Source organism: Microcaecilia unicolor, chromosome 10 (genome assembly GCF_901765095.1).
Source record: "Microcaecilia unicolor chromosome 10, aMicUni1.1, whole genome shotgun sequence".
Lineage (NCBI taxonomy): Eukaryota > Metazoa > Chordata > Amphibia > Gymnophiona > Siphonopidae > Microcaecilia > Microcaecilia unicolor.
Genome location: NC_044040.1, coordinates 31,024,230 through 31,043,268, shown reverse-complemented (window position 1 = coordinate 31,043,268; position 19,039 = coordinate 31,024,230). Strand labels below are relative to the sequence as shown.

Here is a 19,039-nt window from a genome sequence, read left to right as displayed (position 1 = left end):
ACATATCCCTGCCCGTCACCCTTGAGTCTCACAATGCCACTTTTGCACTTCCTTTTGTTAGTAACATATCTTTAAAAAAGAAGTTTTGTCCCCACACCCTTTTTATTGTTTAGGCTATTTTTTAATTCTATTTTGCATCTTTGATTTCCTCGCTACTTTACCAGCTACTCTTAGATTTTCCAGATATTGCTGTTTGTCGTAATCTTTCTGAAATTTTTTGTAGTTAATTATTAAGTCCAACATTGTTTTCCTTTCCCATAAGAACATAAGAATAGCCATACTGCATCAGACCAGTAGCCAATCTGGGTCACAAGTACCATGGCTGAAACCCAGTTAGTAGCAACATTCCATGCTACCAATCCCAGGGTAAGTACCGGTGTCTTTCCCCCATGTCCATCTCAATAACAGACTATGGAATTATCCTCCAGGAACTTGTCCGAAGCCTTTTGAAACCCAGATAAGCTAACCATAGGGGCCTCCTTTTCCTCTTAATTGTGACTTTCCTAACAAAAAAGGTTTGTTATCCTTCAGTTCTGTCCCAGATGCGCTTTTTTTTTTTTTTTTTTTTTTTTTTACTTCTCCCAGATGTTCCTATCCCACTAAGGACTCCTTGAAGTATTTCCCCATCTTGACCAGGGTATATAGCGGTATATAAAATAATGAGTGGAGTGGAACAGGTGGATGTGAAGCATCTGTTCACGCTTTCCAAAAATACTAGGACTAGGGGGCATGCGTTGAAACTACAGTGTAGTAAATTTAAAACAAATCGGAGAAAATGTTTCTTCACCCAACGCGTTATTAAACTCTGGAATTCGTTGCCGGAGAACGTGGTTAGCTTGGCAGAGTTTAAAAAGGGGTTAGACAGTTTCCTAAAGGGCAAGTCCATAAACCCACTACTAAATGGACTAGGGAAAAATCTACAATTCCAGGAATAACATGTATAGAATGTTTGTACGTTTGGGAAGCTCGCCAGGTGCCCTTGGCCTGGATTGGCTGCTGTCGTGGACAGGATGCTGGGCTCGATGGACCTTTGGTCTTTTCCCAGTGTGGCATTACTTATGTACTTATGTAGGGTAGTTTTCCTGAAGTTTAGGACCTTCACTTTTGAATGAACCCTTTCCACGTATGCGCACTGTGACGTGTTTTGCTTTCAAACTAAAAGTTTATCTTTTCATTGAGTTAAGAGTCTTGATCACCATCACTGTTTGAGGCTTTAAACATTAGTTTTGGTTTCTCAGCTGTTTAAATATCTTAATATTTTGGTATTCTCTTTGGTCTTTCTCTGGGGACTCAAAAGACCTTTTTTTCACAGTTGCCTCTTCTGGATTATTCAGTGCATTAATTTTGAGATCAGCACTAGCATTTTGTTCTCCAGCAAGTCTAACTGATTCCTCTTCCATGAAAAGCTGTTATCTCTATTGTCAAGATTAATTTTCTAATCAACAGTTTTGTTAGCATCAACTACTAGATGTCATCTCATCATGTTCTTCAAACATCCTATTCAGCTCCAAAACCTATTTCATGCTTTACTTTGTTCAGTTCTTGCACGTTAAAGCCAAACTACACACCAGCTTTGTATTTTTCACAGTCTGATACATTTCTTCCTTTGTTGCCAAAATGTGAACTGATAACATGCTTCAATAACCTTAAACTGGTAGGGATGTGCATTCATTTGAAATGACACTTTCCATATCATTTTGTGTCCGCTTTAGTCTGAAACAGGAATAAAAGTTTTCATGTGTCCTAAATAGTGTGCACTATTGAAAAAGGGTGTATACTTCGCAACATTGCCCCCACTTCCACCCTCCACCCCCCCAAAAAAAAACATTTAAAAAATGCAAATTTGTTTAAAGGATGTGGGAAAGTAAAAGAAACAATTTATCGGCCTGCACACCCTTACAAAATTAGCTGCCGATTCTCAATTTCCCATCTAGTGGTATATGACTGTTTATTAATATACTTTCCAAGAAATCCTCTTCATGACCTTGGAATCTAAAGCCAAAATCACTGATTCTTCATGCGTTTCTTCAGAGACAACAGGTGAGTTAATTTCATCTTTTTTTTTTTTTTTGGCATATTGAATTGTGTTTGCCTCTGCTGGAGAAGGATTTAATGTACCTGGTGCAGTGGATTTATCCTGCCTATTCTGTGTTTTACCCACACCTCTGCAATGAATGAGAGCAATGTTATAATTTAATTGTTCTGTCTTAATTCTTCAGTTTTCTTTTTGTCCACTTTCCTTCTTTTGTATGTTTTTTTTTCCTCTGCTGCAGCTTCTGTCCATATTTTTGTATTCTCTGGCCTGTTGCACACCTCTTTCCTTAACCACTGCTCCCCCCCACCACCACCATTCTGCTTCCTTTCTTTGCACTACCTTGTACCTTTTCTTTCATTCATTCTACCAGCCATCCCCAGCACTTCCTCTTTTCCCTTTCATCTCCTTCCTATCCCTACCCCTTCATTCAGCTCTGCCCACCCCATTCTACCCTTAATGTAGTGCTTGTCTCACTTTGTGGCTGTGACCCCATAATCATAGCCAAATAATAATTGTGTGACCCCTCAGAGGTGCAGAATAATTATCCAGGTTGTGACACCACCTTCGCTTTTGTGACCACCATTTGGGGTCCTGACCCACAGTTTGGGAAGCTATGCCTTAATGTATCACTAGATGGCTGACTTGAAGGCACTTAAGTTTTGCTGCTACTGTTGATCCTCCTAATGCTGGTAGAGCAGCAGTGAGGGCCATGATGTCATTACAATTAACTGGTCCTTTATGTTGGCAGGTGGAATTTTTTTATTTATTTATTTTTATTTTTGTTATATTTGTACCCCGCGCTTTCCCACTCATGGCAGGCTCAATGCGGCTTACATGGAATAACCTTGCAGCTAGTGATTTTGGTGACAGCCTGTGCACAAAGTCTGTCATCACCTTTTGATGTTGGTGGCTTGGGAACTGGTCATAACTGGAGCCTCTTGAGTGATAATGGGGATAGACACCCCCCCCCAGGATTCAGTAAATAGTGCCTAAAACTGCACATGTTCCCGAGATTCGTTTGCAATTTAATTTGGATTTGCGTGCAGATCTGGCTATATACGATTCTATAAGGATCCACACCCAAATTCTCTTGCGTGCAACCCAAAAGGGGATGTGGCTATGGGAGGGGCATGAGTGGGTCAGGGGTGTTCCAAAGAATTATATGCAGTGTTTTAGAATTTGGGGGCAGTGCACCCAAGTTGCATGCCAGGATTTACACCAAGTCCATGTGCCCAAAGTTGGGCACCAGAATGCAAGCTAAGCGCTGTTCTTTAGAGAGTGCTTAGCCCAGAATAGTGCTGAGCATGCATTTTTCGCAGTGCCTAATTTACGGTATCATTTACTGAATCCAGTTCAATATCTGCTGCACCTTATTTCTCAGGTATTCACTTTTCACAGCTAATGGGCCACATGCAGAGACCCTGGAGAAAGAATCACTTTTTGTGACCACTCCAGTCATATATGTTGAATCAATCTTGACATGCTGAAAAAGATCACATATCCTAGGAAAACTAGACAGCTGGTAACAAGTATCTGGACAGAAAGATGTTTTTCTGTAAATAAAAGTAACTTTTGTTGGAAGAAAAGATATTTTAAATTTTGAAATGTATCAATTTTGGGCAGTTGCAGAGAATGAAAAATAAATGCGTATGTGGTGATGGATATGGGATGTTGGGTTCCATGTAGGAGTCTGAGAACCTGTTCGTTACAGAAGCATCTAAAGCGCTGGCCAGTGCAAAAATATACAATTCCATTTGAAATAATGTCATTAAAAAAATAGAAAAATTATAACATTTATTGTAATATAGTTAACCAAGATGATACTACAAAACAATTGATCATTGGGCCACTGCTTAAGTTAAACAGTAACACCTTTTGGTTACTGAAGCAATTTTAACCACAATGATGCTAAAAGAACGAGCCTTACTGTGCTTCCTGAATAATAATTGTTCGTATCGCTCACTTTTTGAGACGACAAATTCCTAAAACTGGACAAAAAAATTGTTTATTTAGGCCAGATGGAAGAAGGATCTCGGACAAGCAGGGCCGACTGGTTTATACAAGATATACAACAAAGATCAACACATGTAACTGTATAATCTTTGACTTATCCAGAAATGTTTGTTACTATCTTTTGCTTTAATACTATCATTTAACCCAAAACTCTGTTAATAATAAATGTATGTTCCCTTCTATTTCCCATATCCACGATGAATTGTAAGCCACATTGAGCCCGCAAAAAAAGTTGGGATAATGTGGGATACAAATGCAATAAATAAATAAACAGGCGAGCCAATGAAGCACTAGCTCAGGCTACTGAAGTTTAAAGCTTACGGCCCTGTTTACTAAGGTGCGGTATCATTTTTAGCATGTTCTAATGCTAGAGACACCCATGTATTCTTATGGATGTCTTCAATATTAGCATGCACTAAAAACACTAGCATGCTTATAGTCCTTTAGGAGCTTGTTCCTTTGCTGCTACTGCTGTGCCATTCTTCAGCTTCCACTGGTATCGACACTGTCGGGTAGAAATCTGAGAACAGGCAAATGAACTAAGTAAACTCTTCCATGAGAAGACTGTAATGGTTGAAAAATGATGCATATTCTTTTACATGTGAAGCTAAGTAAAGGGTAGTTCAGTTTGCTTGTATGCAAAGCTCTAAAAATTATGCATAAAATGTTTAACTTGGATCTGACCAGCAAAACACCAGTGTAAATTATAAATAACGAGGTGTAAAATAATGTTACCAGTTAGCAATCATGCCAGTAGTGTTTTGTATTATAGTCTTTTAAAACCAGATTTGGATAACCTGTGATCTAGGGACTATTGGTAATCTGGAGTGTGCATCTATCCAAGGTGAACAAATCACTACTGCATAGACTAGATGAGCCTTTCAGGTTTTTATCTGCTATCATTTCTTCTGTTAATATAATGAACAATAAATTATAGTTTGTAGAAAAGGAGGATGGATGCTAGGTTATAACTTTTTGTGAAATAGTTTTCTTTTATGAAAGCAAAGTGTACATAATCTGCTGCAAAAGTGGGCTCCTGAAACGAGACTGACAAGCCTGTGTAACAAAGTACAACAGTCTTAGCACTGGTTCTGCACTATTACAATTGCCCTATGCTTCAAAGAGTTTACTGCACAAGAAAACTGCCTCAGGATTGTGTAGATAGCGGTACACTCTTCATTTTGAGCAAGTGGTAATGAAGATGTTAGCTATCAACCTGGCTACAATGACATATACAAACGACCTGAAGGCTTAATGTCTGATTTTTCTAATGCTGGGCATTTATCATATAGTCTGAGTTAAAATAAAATATTGGCTAATTTTTTTGTGGCTAGATTACATGTAATTTCCTTTTCTGGTCTTGGCAGTATTTGCTCAAAACTTCTTGAGTTTTTGTTTTATTGAAAGGTCTGAATGAACAACTGGAGAAAATAAAAAGGGGGCGGGGAACTCTGATGACATGTTCCATAGAAAGTGCTGTGAGATAATGGGTACTTAGCAGACATTTAGATCTAAATGATATCTTATTAGTGATATGTATTTATTTGGATTTTGCTCACACCTTTTTCAATAGTAGCTCAAGGTGAGTTACATTCAGGTATAGTGGGTATTGCCCTGTCCCCGGAGGGCTCACAATCTAATTTTGTACCTGAAACAGTGGAGGGTTAAGTGACTTGCCCAAGAGCATAAAGTGGAGCAGTAGAATCTGAATTGGTCACCTCTGCATGTCAAGACTGGTGTGCTAACCACTAGGCCACTCCTCCAAAGAATAACTTTCCAGCCTTGGGAGTAATGTCAAGAAATTATTTTTCACTGAGAGGGTGGTGGATGGCTGCATATATATGTATATGTGTATATATATATATATATATATAATTTTTCACTGAGAGGGTGGTGGTTATAACAGGACAGCATTGCAGCCATCCACCACCCTCTCAGTGAAAAATAATATATATAATATATATAAAAGTGTGCCCATCTGCCTAACACTGAGGGGGGGGAGGGTGTGGGGGGTGTGTGTGTATACATATATATACATACATATCTGTATATATATATATATACACACACACACACCCCCCACACACCCTCCCCCCTCAGTGTTGGGCAGATGGGCACACAGGCACACTTTTATGGTCTGGGACCTGCAACTGCTAAGATGGATTTGGATAGGCTGGCGTGGGCTTTGATGGCAACTCCAGTAGTTGGAACATAAGGACAGAGCCTGGCACCCTACTATGGCTTATGTCCCAGAAACACCATTTCATTTCAGATTCATTGTTAATCTACTCACTTGATAAGGCGTGTGTTGGGTAGATTGGATGAACTGTTAGGGTCTTTATCTACCTTCACTTAATTATGTTACTATGGCTGTTATGGTGATTGGTGCCTGTTTCTGTTTACACCCATTTTTCGTATCTGATGCCAACTTTATTCCTTGGGGAAACACTGCAAGGCACAATTTTTTTTTATTATTATCTCGGCCTCAAAATACTTGCTATTTTTTTTTTTTTTTTGCGCCATCTTCCTGTCAGAAGCATTGTCCTAAACATTTTCGTTCCGCATAAAGGGCCGAGCGCAGACTGCCCATGCCAACAAGCAACTTGTCCTAAGTGGTTAGGGCAATACTGAAATATATTGCTGAAGATACGCAGTCAGTAGGAGTAGGACCTTGCGCAGGCTAAGCAATCCGAGCACGCTGCATTCCTATTCTCTTTGCTGATGGCAGGTCAACTGTCACTTCGAGTTCTGCTAATTGGCTGCGGCCAACTAGGAAGTTGATTGGACGGAAAGCAATCAGTCGTGGCTTCTTGCGATCCTGGCCAAGTCCCTATTGCTTTAAGTAAAAACTTAGCCTGTAAGACCTCCAAGGACAGGGAAAATACTTTCAGTGCTACTGCGTTAAAAGGGGCGCGAGCGTCCAAACACGTCAGCTCAGCTAGCGTCGGTTGCTAAGTAACCGTGAAACGTATCCTATGAAAGCATAGCGGTAGGCGGACCTTGACACGAAGGGCAAAGGGCACGAGCAGCGTCTCCCTCCCCCTCCCCGCGTACGTGGTTTCCTAACAACACAGAAAGCTGCAAAGTTTTCATGCAACCTCCTTGTGATGGACGACAGCTCGATTTCCAGAGAGCTGGAAGCGCAGGAATACCTGCGGAGGCATAAGGTACTGGAGCTACTCAACACCCTGACCAGCTTGCTACTTTTTCACAGGCCTGGTAAGTGAGGGGGAGGGGAAGCGGACGTCCGAGGTCTTGGTGAAATTCGTCTACGCACGGATTCCATTGCACGACACGGCTCTTAAGATGCATCAGCAGTCGCCTAGGCTAGTGTGAGAGCTCTAATAAAGATCGACTTGCCTTTCTGTCCCAGTTACAAGAATTCTCCTGTGGAAAATGACAAATGTTACATTTTTGTCTGTATTCAGGGAGAAGAAGACGGGGAACATTTTTGACTATGGATTCTATTGTATTGTATTCATTTATTTATTTGTAACATTTGTATCCCGCATTTTCCCACATATTAGCAGGCTCAATGTGGCTTACAAAATACCGTCATGGTGGACGTCAAGTACGGCAGGTACCGTTCCCACCATTATTATTTTTTCTCTTGGGAGGAGAGTGGTGGGTTTCCTTATCTACTTGAGTAGATATCAATGTTGGATCCAGTTTAATGCTTCTATAGTGAGCTGTTTCTAATAAAGAGAGTTGGTAAAAAAAAAAAAAATCATAAGGCAGTGGGGTGGATTTCTCATAGATGGTAGACATACCAAGCTAAGTGAGGAAGCACTTTATAGATTTAATATTTGGTTCATCAGAATTGACTTTGTGCTGTTTTGAAAGCAGGGGATGAACAAGATCTTAGTGGCCAAGTGCCTGGGTTGGATCACTTTCTGGTTAAATTTGATCTTGTAGCAGGAAGTGTTGCATTTCCAAACTCCAAATTGATGGGATTGTTTACAGAAGGTTTATCTACTTTACAAGATATGTTTTTGCTTTTTAGTTAGAGTCAGACTTTGGAATTTTGAAAAAAAAAGTGCTCTTTAAAAAATCTGCCTTACAGAAAAAAAGTGGTTTTGAGGGGCTTTTGTTTATATATGAGCTCCAGGAGTTGGGGAGGATGTTGCAACATGCAACTGAATGACTTGACTTGTTGCCTGTGTTATAAAATGTATGGATGGAAATGAATAAAAGACTGATATCTTTGGTTGCGTTGTGAAAATTGTACTATCCCTCATTAATGCAGGAGGTGGCTGTGTTGGAAATAAGTGATTAAATATGGAATCTATGGGTGGAATTAGATGTAGGTTTGTCATTGAACCACCAGGTTTCAAATGTAGATGAGGTGTGTTTTGTTCTGCCAGCTCCACAAGATCTTTTTTAAGGAAATGGATTTTACAGCAAATTTTGTATGCAGGTGTTTTGGCACAGTTGGCTTACTGCAGTGCCCTGTTCCCAGCTCTGCCAAAGGCAGCATCTCATGTGGCCTGAACATGAATCTTAAAATGTTTCACAAAAGAATGCAGTGAGGACCAAGTGGCTGCTCTAGTTGATTGAAGAGGTAAGCTGCTCCTTTGACCTCATTAGCCCAACAGGCAATAGTAGATGTTGAGGTTCATTCACCTTTGCATGGTCCATGAAACAACACAAATAACCCATTTGACTTAAGAAAAGAATTTCTGCGCTATTGCTCTGTGCTGGAGGTTCCATGTGTGATCCCTATTATAAGCTGTCATAGGATTAATCGCTCAGTCAATTCCCATACAACCTTGTTCTGGTCAAGCTTCCCTCTCACTCATGCAAGGCAAGGAACCTCCTTTTCCAGATGCTATTTAATCACTTTACCTTCAATTACTTCGGTCTCCACCTCCCTGTTCCAATTGGGTATGTAAATGCTAGGTCAGTGGTCAATAAAACTGATGTTATTAGGGATTGGTTGGTGGAGAAATAATTTGGGTTGTTTCTCATCTCTGATTAGGCTTGGTCTTGATTTGTTGGAATCCCAGGTGTCTGAATTTAAATTTAAGTTAAATAGAGATAAGTCTAAATTTCTTGTAGTAACCAACCCCTTCGACTGTACCATATATAATCATTTTGCCATTGACAGTGTGTCCTACTCTCTAGACATTACACTTAGGGTACTGGGCTTATTAATTGACAGTCACCCTACATTCGAGCCTCAGGTTTCCTCAGTAGTGAAAAAATCCTTCAGGTCTCTTTGGAAGCTGAGGAGAATCAGATCATATTTCTCGCCTGACATCTTTAGACTGTTAGTTCAATCCTTGGTTTAAACTCAGTTCAATTATTATTTCAATTCCATGTATGCTGAATGTAAGGAGGGTGTTCTAAAACCACTGCAAATGGCCCAAAATACAACAGTTAGGCTTGTACTCAAGGTATCACATTTTGATAGAGCCGCTCTATTATTATGCAGGTGTCAGTGGCTGCCTATTAAAGCCAGGATTATTTTTAAATTATATGTTTTTGTCTTTCAAAATATTATATGGCATGACACTAGATTACATGCAGTCCTTAATAACTGTTCCCCTAAGCAATATAACCTCTAGTTCTAGGGACTCTCTCTTCATCGTCCAGATTGCAAGAGAGTGCACTGTAAGTCGGTTCAGTCTGCAGCCTTTAGATACCAAGGTGCTAAGTGGTGGAACTCACTGCCAGTGCAGTCAAGGGTCAGCCTGATTACTTGGTGTTTCACAAAAGACTGAAAACTTTCCTCTGAGAGGTTTCTACCCATTGATGGAGTGTGTTAGATCATAACTGGTCATCAATGGTTTATTCTTTGTATCTTATTTGTGCTACTCTGCTCTTAACTTTATATTTTTTTATGGTGTGTTAAACCATAAAACCTGTCATTTTATTTTTCGTAAGCCACATTGAACTCAAGTATGTTCGGGATAATATGGGTTGTAAATGTCTAAATAAATAAATAAAATAAGATACTCTGGTGACCGAACAAATGGCCACTAAAAAGACTGGTTTCAATAACAAATCCTTCAGTGAAGAATGCTTAAGAGGTTCAAAGAGTGGCTTGGAAAGAGCCCTCAGGACCAAATTAAGGTCCTTATGGGAGCATCACTCTTTGCAAACAAAACAAAAAAAAAAATACAGCCCACATCTAGCTGCACAGCCAGAGAAAGACTGTCAATCCTACTAGCTCTGAAACGGGAGCTAGCACCTGCACTTAAACTATATATTCCGCTTTTATCCCAGATAATTCAAAGCATTAATTCAAAAATTTCTCAAATGAAGGGAATTACAGTTTTCCTCAGAAAAATATTTAAAATTCAGTAATTCTAGAAACCAAAAACATTTTTAAATCCTTCCTAAAATGCAACTAAGATGGTACTGATCTAATCTGAGAAGGAATTACAAGCAGCTTTACTCAGAAAAGTCATTTAAATTCAATAATTAGTCCTAGAAAACAAAAACGTTTTTAAAGTCCTTCCTAAAATGCATAAAATGGTAATTGGCTAATTTGAGAGGGAATATTGTTCCAAATTTTTGCACTTTGGTACAAAAAAATTTGCCCCCCAATAGATTTTAGCTTAATGTTCTTCATAGAAAGAAAGTCTAAATAAAGTCTCTGTTTTGAATTCAATCAGTTAATAGGGAATATAAGTAGATACCCTAAATCTTCACCATTCTGACCATGAAAGCATTTACAAAACACTAGATGCTCTTAACTCCTTCTCAGTTGAATGCTGTTTATTCTAGAAAGATTGTAGAGGTCAAGGGTTGTTATTTTTCACCATCCACTTATTCAGATTTTCTAGGTAAGGATTATTTTACCTGATGACCCTCCTTTGTATAACTTTGGCATCTATCTATCTATCTATCTATCTATCTATCTATCTATCTATCTATCTATCTAGTAGTTAATCAATCAATCAATCTCTGGGAGATACAGCTTAATTTCTCAAAAAATTGCTGATAGTCTCAAGTGCTGCTGTTCTGGCTAACCGAAAGAAGCCTCCAGACCCAGAAGAATAATTAATTTCCAGTAGAATCCCAAGCTGTGTTCACTTATTGTCTGGGAGAGTGTGTAAGCAAGTCAAACAAACATCTACACCAGATGTGGGATCTCTTTTTGTTTTTTTCATACTATAAGGGTTATGTGCAATTATTGGTGATTGGAATGTAGCAGTATAAATCAATATTGTTGGTTACTAAGGCACAAAGGTTAATTGGGGGGAGGGGGAAGTTGTTTCTGCGACAATGTTCTGGCAAATTGAAGATTTGGGAAATACTGGTATTTTGTGAGATAGTGTTTAGATAGAATAACTTCTAGTAATTTAAAAGACAAACAAAATCTTACCAAAAAATGATCCAGGTAGAAACAAACGGAACTATGATTATCTTCTTTTCAAAGATATAATTTTCTTTTAAGAAAAAACTTTTTTTAATTTGCAGAAAGAACAAGAGAATTTTTGATTAACGAACTGGAAAAACTGAAACTTGCAAGAGTGACAGACAAAGACTACCCTAGTCTTTTTGATGAGTCTAATTTGGTTGCTGTGTTTGGAATACTAGACCCTGCACAACAAGGCTTCATCTCTGTAACACAATACAAAGAAGGTTAATATTAAAATTATTTGCAACTTCTTCTTCTATATCTGAATTAGAAGAAAGTAAACACGAGAATATCAAAAAGGTCACATGAGAGAGACTAGTTTCAAATAGTCTGTTCACCTTATGGATTCTGCAACCCCAAACATCCTACACCCTATACCAATGTGTATATTTGAGCATTAGACAACAGAGACTGTAACCTCTTAGAAATCACCCTACATTATTTTTGTTATAATTTTGTCTTTATTAAGCCATTCAACAGAACATTAGAAACCAACATTCATAAAGTCTTTTGACACACATAGAGGGGAATTCAATAAATGGTGCCTAAAGTTAGGTGCCGGGATGATCTACACTAAGCGACTGTTCTGCAAAAGGTGCTCTGCGCATAATGACCTTTACAGAATACTAGCTTAGCGTGCATTTTGCGCCTAACTTTGGGCATGATCATTTATGCCTGCCCAGCTGATGGCAGTTAAGCACGCAAATGCAGGTATTCTATAACGTCGCGCCTAATTTCTGGGAATGCCACTGACCTGCCCAAGCCCCCGATGGCCACGTCCCCTATGGAGTTGTGCTATGAAATTTAGAAACACATGTTATAGAATAGGATGTAGGGTAGATCTGTGCATAACTCCTAATGACTGTCAATTAAGTGCTTGATAACGCCAATAATTGATACTTCCTAATGAGTTTACCTGCACCTCCATGATTCACAACCAAACTTGTGCAACTTATACAGAATCCGGTTGTATGAGCTGCTGCCTGTCATACCCACCTGCTCTGTCCCTGTCAAGCCATACTCAAAATAAGTGCATTCTTTAAGGTCCACCATTTTCATTTTGCTCACTGTCACATGAATTCACTTCTGCTTACTTGGTGACTAATCATGTGGGGGGAAAGCCTGCCCCGTGAACAGAGAGCCACTGGTCAATAGATGGGCTTCATGGAACTGTTGCTCAAACAATCATTATTGGCCATGACATCACTTCCTCCATCAAAACCATCTCATGGTATGGTATAACAATTTTTATTGATGACAAAACAAAAGCAAGTACATCTCAAATTGCAGTAATACAGCGTTCATCTGCGAGGATACATGCAATACAAACCATAATGCTATCTGTCATCAGTTATTTAACCCCCACCATTTTCATCCCCACCCCACCCCTGCGTTATAACTTTCAATAATGGGGGAAGTCACTCCATTGACATTCCAGGACACAAATTTAAGTGGCATCAAGTGCATCCCTTAACGCAGCAAAAACACATGCCCAAGAACTTGTATAAGTGAGGGTAGTCCAGATGGGTCATTTTAGCCTTTATCCACTGTGTTACTCTAATATTAAAAGTAAACAACTCTTGTGTAATACATGAAACAGCGCATGTGCAGTGCTGAAATTGCTTTGGTTATAAAACGCTACATGAGCTGGTTGCTGTGCATTATTTCTCTCTTGTGTATTTGGCAGCTCTAAAAACGCTTGGGATAGAAATGACCAACTTGCCATGGCCAGATAATGCAATGATCAATCAGGAAACATTTAAGCAGCAAGTGTAAGTTTACATTCAGTGCTGTGAGTTGGTTTTGTATATGTCTCCTATATGTGCTTACAATTAAAATATTTCTTATTTTCCCCCAGGCTAAGTGAGTTGAAGAAGGCAAACAGAACGTTTAAATCTTAGCAGCTTTCTACAACAATAACTTGTATGTCAATAGATACGAAAATTACCTTATATTTTCTTGCTTTGTGAAGTCTGTTTATAACTAAATAATTTTATCTTTCTACCTCTTGTAATAACTGACCAGCTAAAATGATGTAATTTAGTGGTTGCCAGACTGTGAATTGTGGGGTCATAAGTAGATGAAGGATCACAAAACCAGGACTCTTCCCCCTTGCTCTTGACTTTTAGTGTGATCTACGTCCAGCAGTGAAGGTCAGCATGGGGCCTGTGAGTGGTGAATGTTCACAGGCTCTGGCCTCTCCTCCTCTGCAGGATTTCTGTTAAACTGGAAACCCCCTGCAGAGTACTGGCATCTCTGGGTGCATGTTGGCACAGAGGGCCCTGTGCTAAGTGTTGCCATCATCACTACTGCTGTTTTCTTCATGCTTTGGATAAGTGGGGGAAGGAGGAAGTGAATGAGAGAGAAGAGAGGGGAGGGAAGGATTGCCATTTTATTTTCATCAGCATTTGGAGTCATGTGAATTAAAGTGTTAAAATGGACTCATACTAGTTTGAGAAGCACTGATGTTCTCTTTACCATTAAAATGTTTGTGAAATTAAAACATTTTTAGTTACTGAGTGTATATTCCTTGAGAATACCATTTTCATGATTATAGTCTCCCTAGAAGTTCTGCAGGATGATTCTCAGTCACATACCTAGCAGAAGACAATGTCCTGGCAGACAAACTGAGTCATGCATTTCAACCCCACAAGTGGCCCTTGGACTTAGCCAAATTACTACCCCCATGCACTTTTCAGTAGGAATGGGCCATACACTGGCCTCAAATCAGTTGACTTAGTGAAGGTGGTCAGAGGGTTCAAATTCTGTTCAAAGTGTGCAAGGAGTGGAGGAGTGGCCTGGTGGTTAGGGTGGTGGACTTTGGTCCTGAGGAACTGAGTTCGATTCCCACTTCAGGCACAGGCAGCTCCTTGTGACTCTGGGCAAGTCACTTAACCCTCCATTGCCCCATGTAAGCCGCATTGAGCCTGCCATGAGTGGGAAAGCGCGGGGTACAAATGTAACAAAAAAAAAAAAGGAAGATGTTCACAACATTGTATTAGTCTTGGGGAGAATCACAGTACCGTTTGTGACTTTTTATCCAGGATGTTACCTAGCACAATTTGGTCCTTCAAAGTCAGGATCTATACTTTATTTAATGTTGAACCTAAGCCCAACTCCTAGAAAGTACCTTTAAAGGGTAGATATGTGACCCAGGAAACCAAACATGGTGGCACTACTGCCTAGATCTTGCCAAAGAGGTCCTTAAATTCGTCAGGCCTCATTATGAGGATAGGCTTGAGCATGAAAGTTTTAATTTCCCTTTTCAAGTCTGAGCAAGGACACCAAAGATTCAGGAAGCACTAAGTCTTAAGTGGAGGCTCCATATTGATGCAGCTCAACATATGGGGTTCAGAGAACTTAAGCTTAAGTAGAGAATTTTAAAGAGAATTTTGCTGATATTCACACATTCCATAAGTCCTTCAATCTAGACAGGTATGATGAGCAACCCACCAGCCACTGTTTACATTGTGGCCCAGTGTTTCAACACCAGCCCTGAATTGAATTCCCAGTATTTGTCTAACATAACCACACGAGGCGAGTGACACTTGGGGAAACCAAGTTAGTTTTTCTAGCGAGATGGGGCATGTCGGCAGCATTTACTTCTAGGCCAGTACAAATGTACTATTCTGTAGCAACTCAGGATCAATAAGGCTTGTCTGAGGCATGCTGATGATCTTAGCATTTATCTATTGATACTAGTACTGAAGAATATTAATCTCCAGAGCTCTTTCTATGACAACAAGAAGTACAAACTAGTCCCTCTGAGAAAAACATCTACAAATAAATCTCCTTCCATTAAGGACATTACTGAACACTAAGGAATTTCAGAAAGCAGGTGATCACAAAATTTTTCAATTTAGATAATCAAATATTAGACAGGAACAGGCTCTCATCTCCTAGGTCAGGAAACTGTCAAGGTGTAAAACTGGGCTGTTGCACAAAGAGTGAATCTGGTAAGGAAGGACAATCCTGGCAGATAGTCTTGTCATCAGACCTACATGAAGTGTCTCTGGCCCAGGACAAGGCAGCCAAACTGTGCTTCAGTGGAGTACACTTAAGAAAGAGCTGCTTGCAAGTCCTGAACAGGATGTCTGCTGGAAGCAGTGATCTGAAGGCAAACTATGCGCAGATATCTTCTCCAATCTTCTGGAGACACATTTGTGCAGTACCAATCACAGCAGCAACCTTGCTAAACATCAGGAAAAGACCAAAACAGAGGCAGCATTGGTTTACTTTCTTGAAGGATACAAGTCAGGTTTAGATAATCCTCAGCCTTAACTACACAAAGCCAGAGATGGTTGGTTCATTTCAACCTCCAGTATCTAGCATTAATAGTCCGGATTCTAGTAGTTTTTGCTTGAGGCTTTCTTGATTTAAAAGAATGCACTAGGAAATTCTGTGGTTTCATATGGAGGATTGCCATCTAGTATAAGGGCAGGGCACCACAACACTTTACTTTTTAAGCCTCCAAACTATTGTGAGCTAAAGTTCCTGAGCTGGAAGGCCACTTTTTCTGTAATACTCACTTCAGTCCATTAATTAGCTCCAGGCCCTAAGGACTAAGCCACACTATATTCCATATCATCAAGCTGATCAATCCATAGACTGGTGGGTTGTGTCCATCTACCAGCAGGTGGAGATAGAGAGCAAACTTTTGCCTCCCTATATGTGGTCATGTGCTGCCGGAAACTCCTCAGTATGTTCTCTATCTCAGCAGGTGGTGGTCACACACAGCAGCAGCTCTGGCTAGGCCTCCAAGCCTAATTTTTAGGTTTTGTTGAGTGCCTGGGGTTGAGGGCTCTTTTGAGCAAGCGCAAACCTGGTGGTGCCAGGTCCCTCCTTTTCTCCCCCCTCCTGCTGGCTCCGTTAAAAAAAAAAAAAAAAATTTTGAACGTCCTTAAAGGCGTTTATTTCGACGTTTATTTAAGCGTCTATTGCAGCTACTCACTGGGACACCAGGTCGTTACAACTCGGAGCGGACAGCAGGTAATTTTTACCTTTTTATAGCGGGCAGGGGGTTCCCCGATTCTTCTCCTCGTGGCATATGGCGTCGGAGGGCGAGGGCGCAAAGGGTCGCTCCCCGGGTCGCTTGAGCGCTTCTAGAGGGGATGCGGGGGTCTTCAAGCCTGATTCGCCCTTGTTGGGTGACAGTTTCGTGACCGATGAATGTCCCGGTCCTTCCTCCGGCGTGGCGGTTTTTTCCCGCCATAAACGCCCATCCCCCGCTCCTCGCCTCCGCCATCTTGGCCGGCCACGCGGCTCGGACGGCTTCTTCTTGGGCCGCCCTTGAGGTTGGAGACTTTAATGCCATGAACGCCCTTAATTTGGGCGACGGCACAGAAGCGGCTAAAGTTAAGAGCCGTTCTTCCCGCGCGGCTCCTTCGCGGAGTTTCACGCCGGACGCCATTTTGGATGCGCAGCATGTCTCTCCCCCGCTATTGCGAGCGCCGGTTGAGGGTGCGTCTAGGGCTGTTGCCCAGACTGCGGAAGTGCACAGTCTGGGGGGTTTCTCCCCCGAGTTTGTTTTGCTGCTGCATCAGGCCTTCCTCATGCACAACGCTGCCCCTGCTCCCTCGTCTGGTAAAGAGGTTGAGGTTCCCAGAGGTAAACGCCCTCGGGTTGATTCCCAGGCCTTGGAGGAATTTGTCTCCTCCGATGTAGATGAGGGCAGCGTGTCTGAGGTCTCCCAACGGTCCTTTGCGGATTCCTTGGAGGAGACGGATCCCCGCTCGGATGGAGCGGATGACCCCTCTGCAGCGCGGCTTTTTAGCCCAGAGGATTTGCCCAACCTGTTGTTACAGGCCATGGACACTTTGAAGATTTCCTCTCCGGAGGACGTCTCTCCCTCAGCCCCTGTTGGCTCTGCCATTATGCTGGGGACGAAGCGCCCGCCTAGAACCTTCCACGTGCATGATGCCATGCACACCTTAATTTCGGCTCAATGGGATGTCCCAGAAGCGAGCCTTAAAGTGGCTAGGGCTATGTCCCGCCTCCATCCTTTGGCTGTGAGTGAACGTGAGGCCTATCTGTGGCCTACCGTGGATTCTTTAATCACTGCGGTGACTAAGAAAACGGCGTTGCCGGTGGAAGGTGGCACGGCCCTAAAGGACGCCCAAGACAGAAGATTGGAGGCGGCCTTAAGGTCGTCCTTTGAGGTGGCTGCTTTAAGTTTGCAGGCCTCAGTTTGCGGCTCCTATGTGGCCAGGGCGTGCCTGACTATGGTGCAGCGGGCTTCCCCCTCGGATCATTCCTTGAGGGCTGATTGGCCGGCCCTGGAATCGGGCTTAGCCTATTTGGCAGACTTGCTGTATGATGTCTTGAGGGCCTCAGCGAAAGGCATGGCTCAGACAATCTCTGCGCGGCGGTGGCTTTGGCTGAAACATTGGTCTGCTGACCACGCCTCTAAATCCCGCCTGGCTAGGTTGCCTTTTAAAGGCAAGCTGCTCTTTGGGGTCGAGCTGGACAAAATCGTGACCGATCTCGGCACGTCTAAGGGCAAGAAATTACCAGAGGTCAGGGCTCGGGCTAGTACTCGTCCCGGTACCTCCAGAGGACGGTTGCAGGAAGCCCGTCGGTACCGCCCGGGCAAGTCGGGTTCCTCTGCCCCCTCTTCCTTCAAGAGGAATTTCTCCCCAAGCAGCATTCCTTTCGCAGAGACCGCCGTCCCGGAGGTGCTCCCTCCGGTCCTCCCCCAGGGTCTCGTACCCAATGACGGGGTCTTGGTCCACTCCCCAGTGCAGATTGGAGGACGGCTGTCCTCGTTTCTGGGCGAGTGGACCACAATAACTTCAGACGCGTGGGTGCTGGAAGTCATCAGAGACGGCTACAAACTAGAGTTCTGCCGACCCTTAAAAGACGGGTTTGTACTCTCTCCCTGCAAGTCTCCGGTCAAAGCTGTGGCAGTGCAGCAGACCTTGGACAATCTGATCCGCCTGGGCGCGGTCGTTCCGGTGCCAGAAAGTCAGCTTGGCAAGGGACGTTACTCCATTTACTTTGTGGTACCAAAGAAAGGAGGTTCTGTCCGGCCTATCCTCGACCTCAAAGGGGTCAATCGGGCCTTGAAAGTGCGGCACTTTCGCATGGAGACTCTCCGCTCTGTTATAGCGGCAGTGAAGGCAGGAGAGTTCCTGGCATCCTTGGACATCAAGGAAGCGTACCTGCATATTCCCATCTGGCCTCCTCATCAACGCTTTCTGCGTTTTGCAGTCCTGGGACGACACTTCCAGTTCAGAGCCCTCCCTTTCGGGTTGGCTACTGCTCCGCGGACCTTTTCCAAAGTAATAGTGGTCATCGCGGCCTTCCTACGAAAGGAAGGGGTACAAGTCCATCCTTATCTGGACGACTGGTTGATCCGAGCCCCCTCTTATGCAGAGTGCGGCAAAGCTGTGGACCGGGTAGTTGCTCTTTTGAGCTCCCTGGGATGGATCATCAACTGGGAGAAGAGCCAGCTGCGCCCGACTCAGTCCCTGGAGTACCTGGGAGTTCGATTCGACACCCAAGTGGGCAGAGTGTTCCTGCCAGACAATCGGATTGTCAAACTTCAGGCTCAGGTGGACCAGTTCCTAGTAGCCTCTCCCCTTCGGGCTTGGGACTATGTGCAGCTGTTGGGCTCTATGACG

At 42.3% G+C, this 19,039-nt stretch overlaps 1 protein-coding gene across 4 annotated transcripts in view; it reads left to right on the top strand.

Annotated features, from left to right (window-relative positions):
• Nucleotides 1-7,035: 7,035 nt before the first annotated feature.
• The window catches only part of EFCAB10 (EF-hand calcium binding domain 10), a 29,491-nt gene continuing 17,487 nt past the window's right edge, over nt 7,036-19,039 (top strand). For 3 of the 4 annotated variants that reach the window (XR_003943627.1, XM_030217027.1, XM_030217026.1), the window contains exons 1-4: nt 7,036-7,267; nt 11,477-11,641; nt 13,105-13,189; nt 13,276-13,340. Coding sequence is in view for 3 of the 4 variants with exons in the window: in XM_030217027.1 (XP_030072887.1) it covers nt 7,156-7,267; nt 11,477-11,641; nt 13,105-13,189; nt 13,276-13,318 (405 nt within the window). In the remaining variant the exon portion in view is untranslated. Of the gene's footprint in view, nt 7,268-11,476; nt 11,642-13,104; nt 13,190-13,275; nt 13,350-19,039 lie in introns of those variants that run through there. The other variant, XM_030217025.1, reaches the window with a different exon arrangement.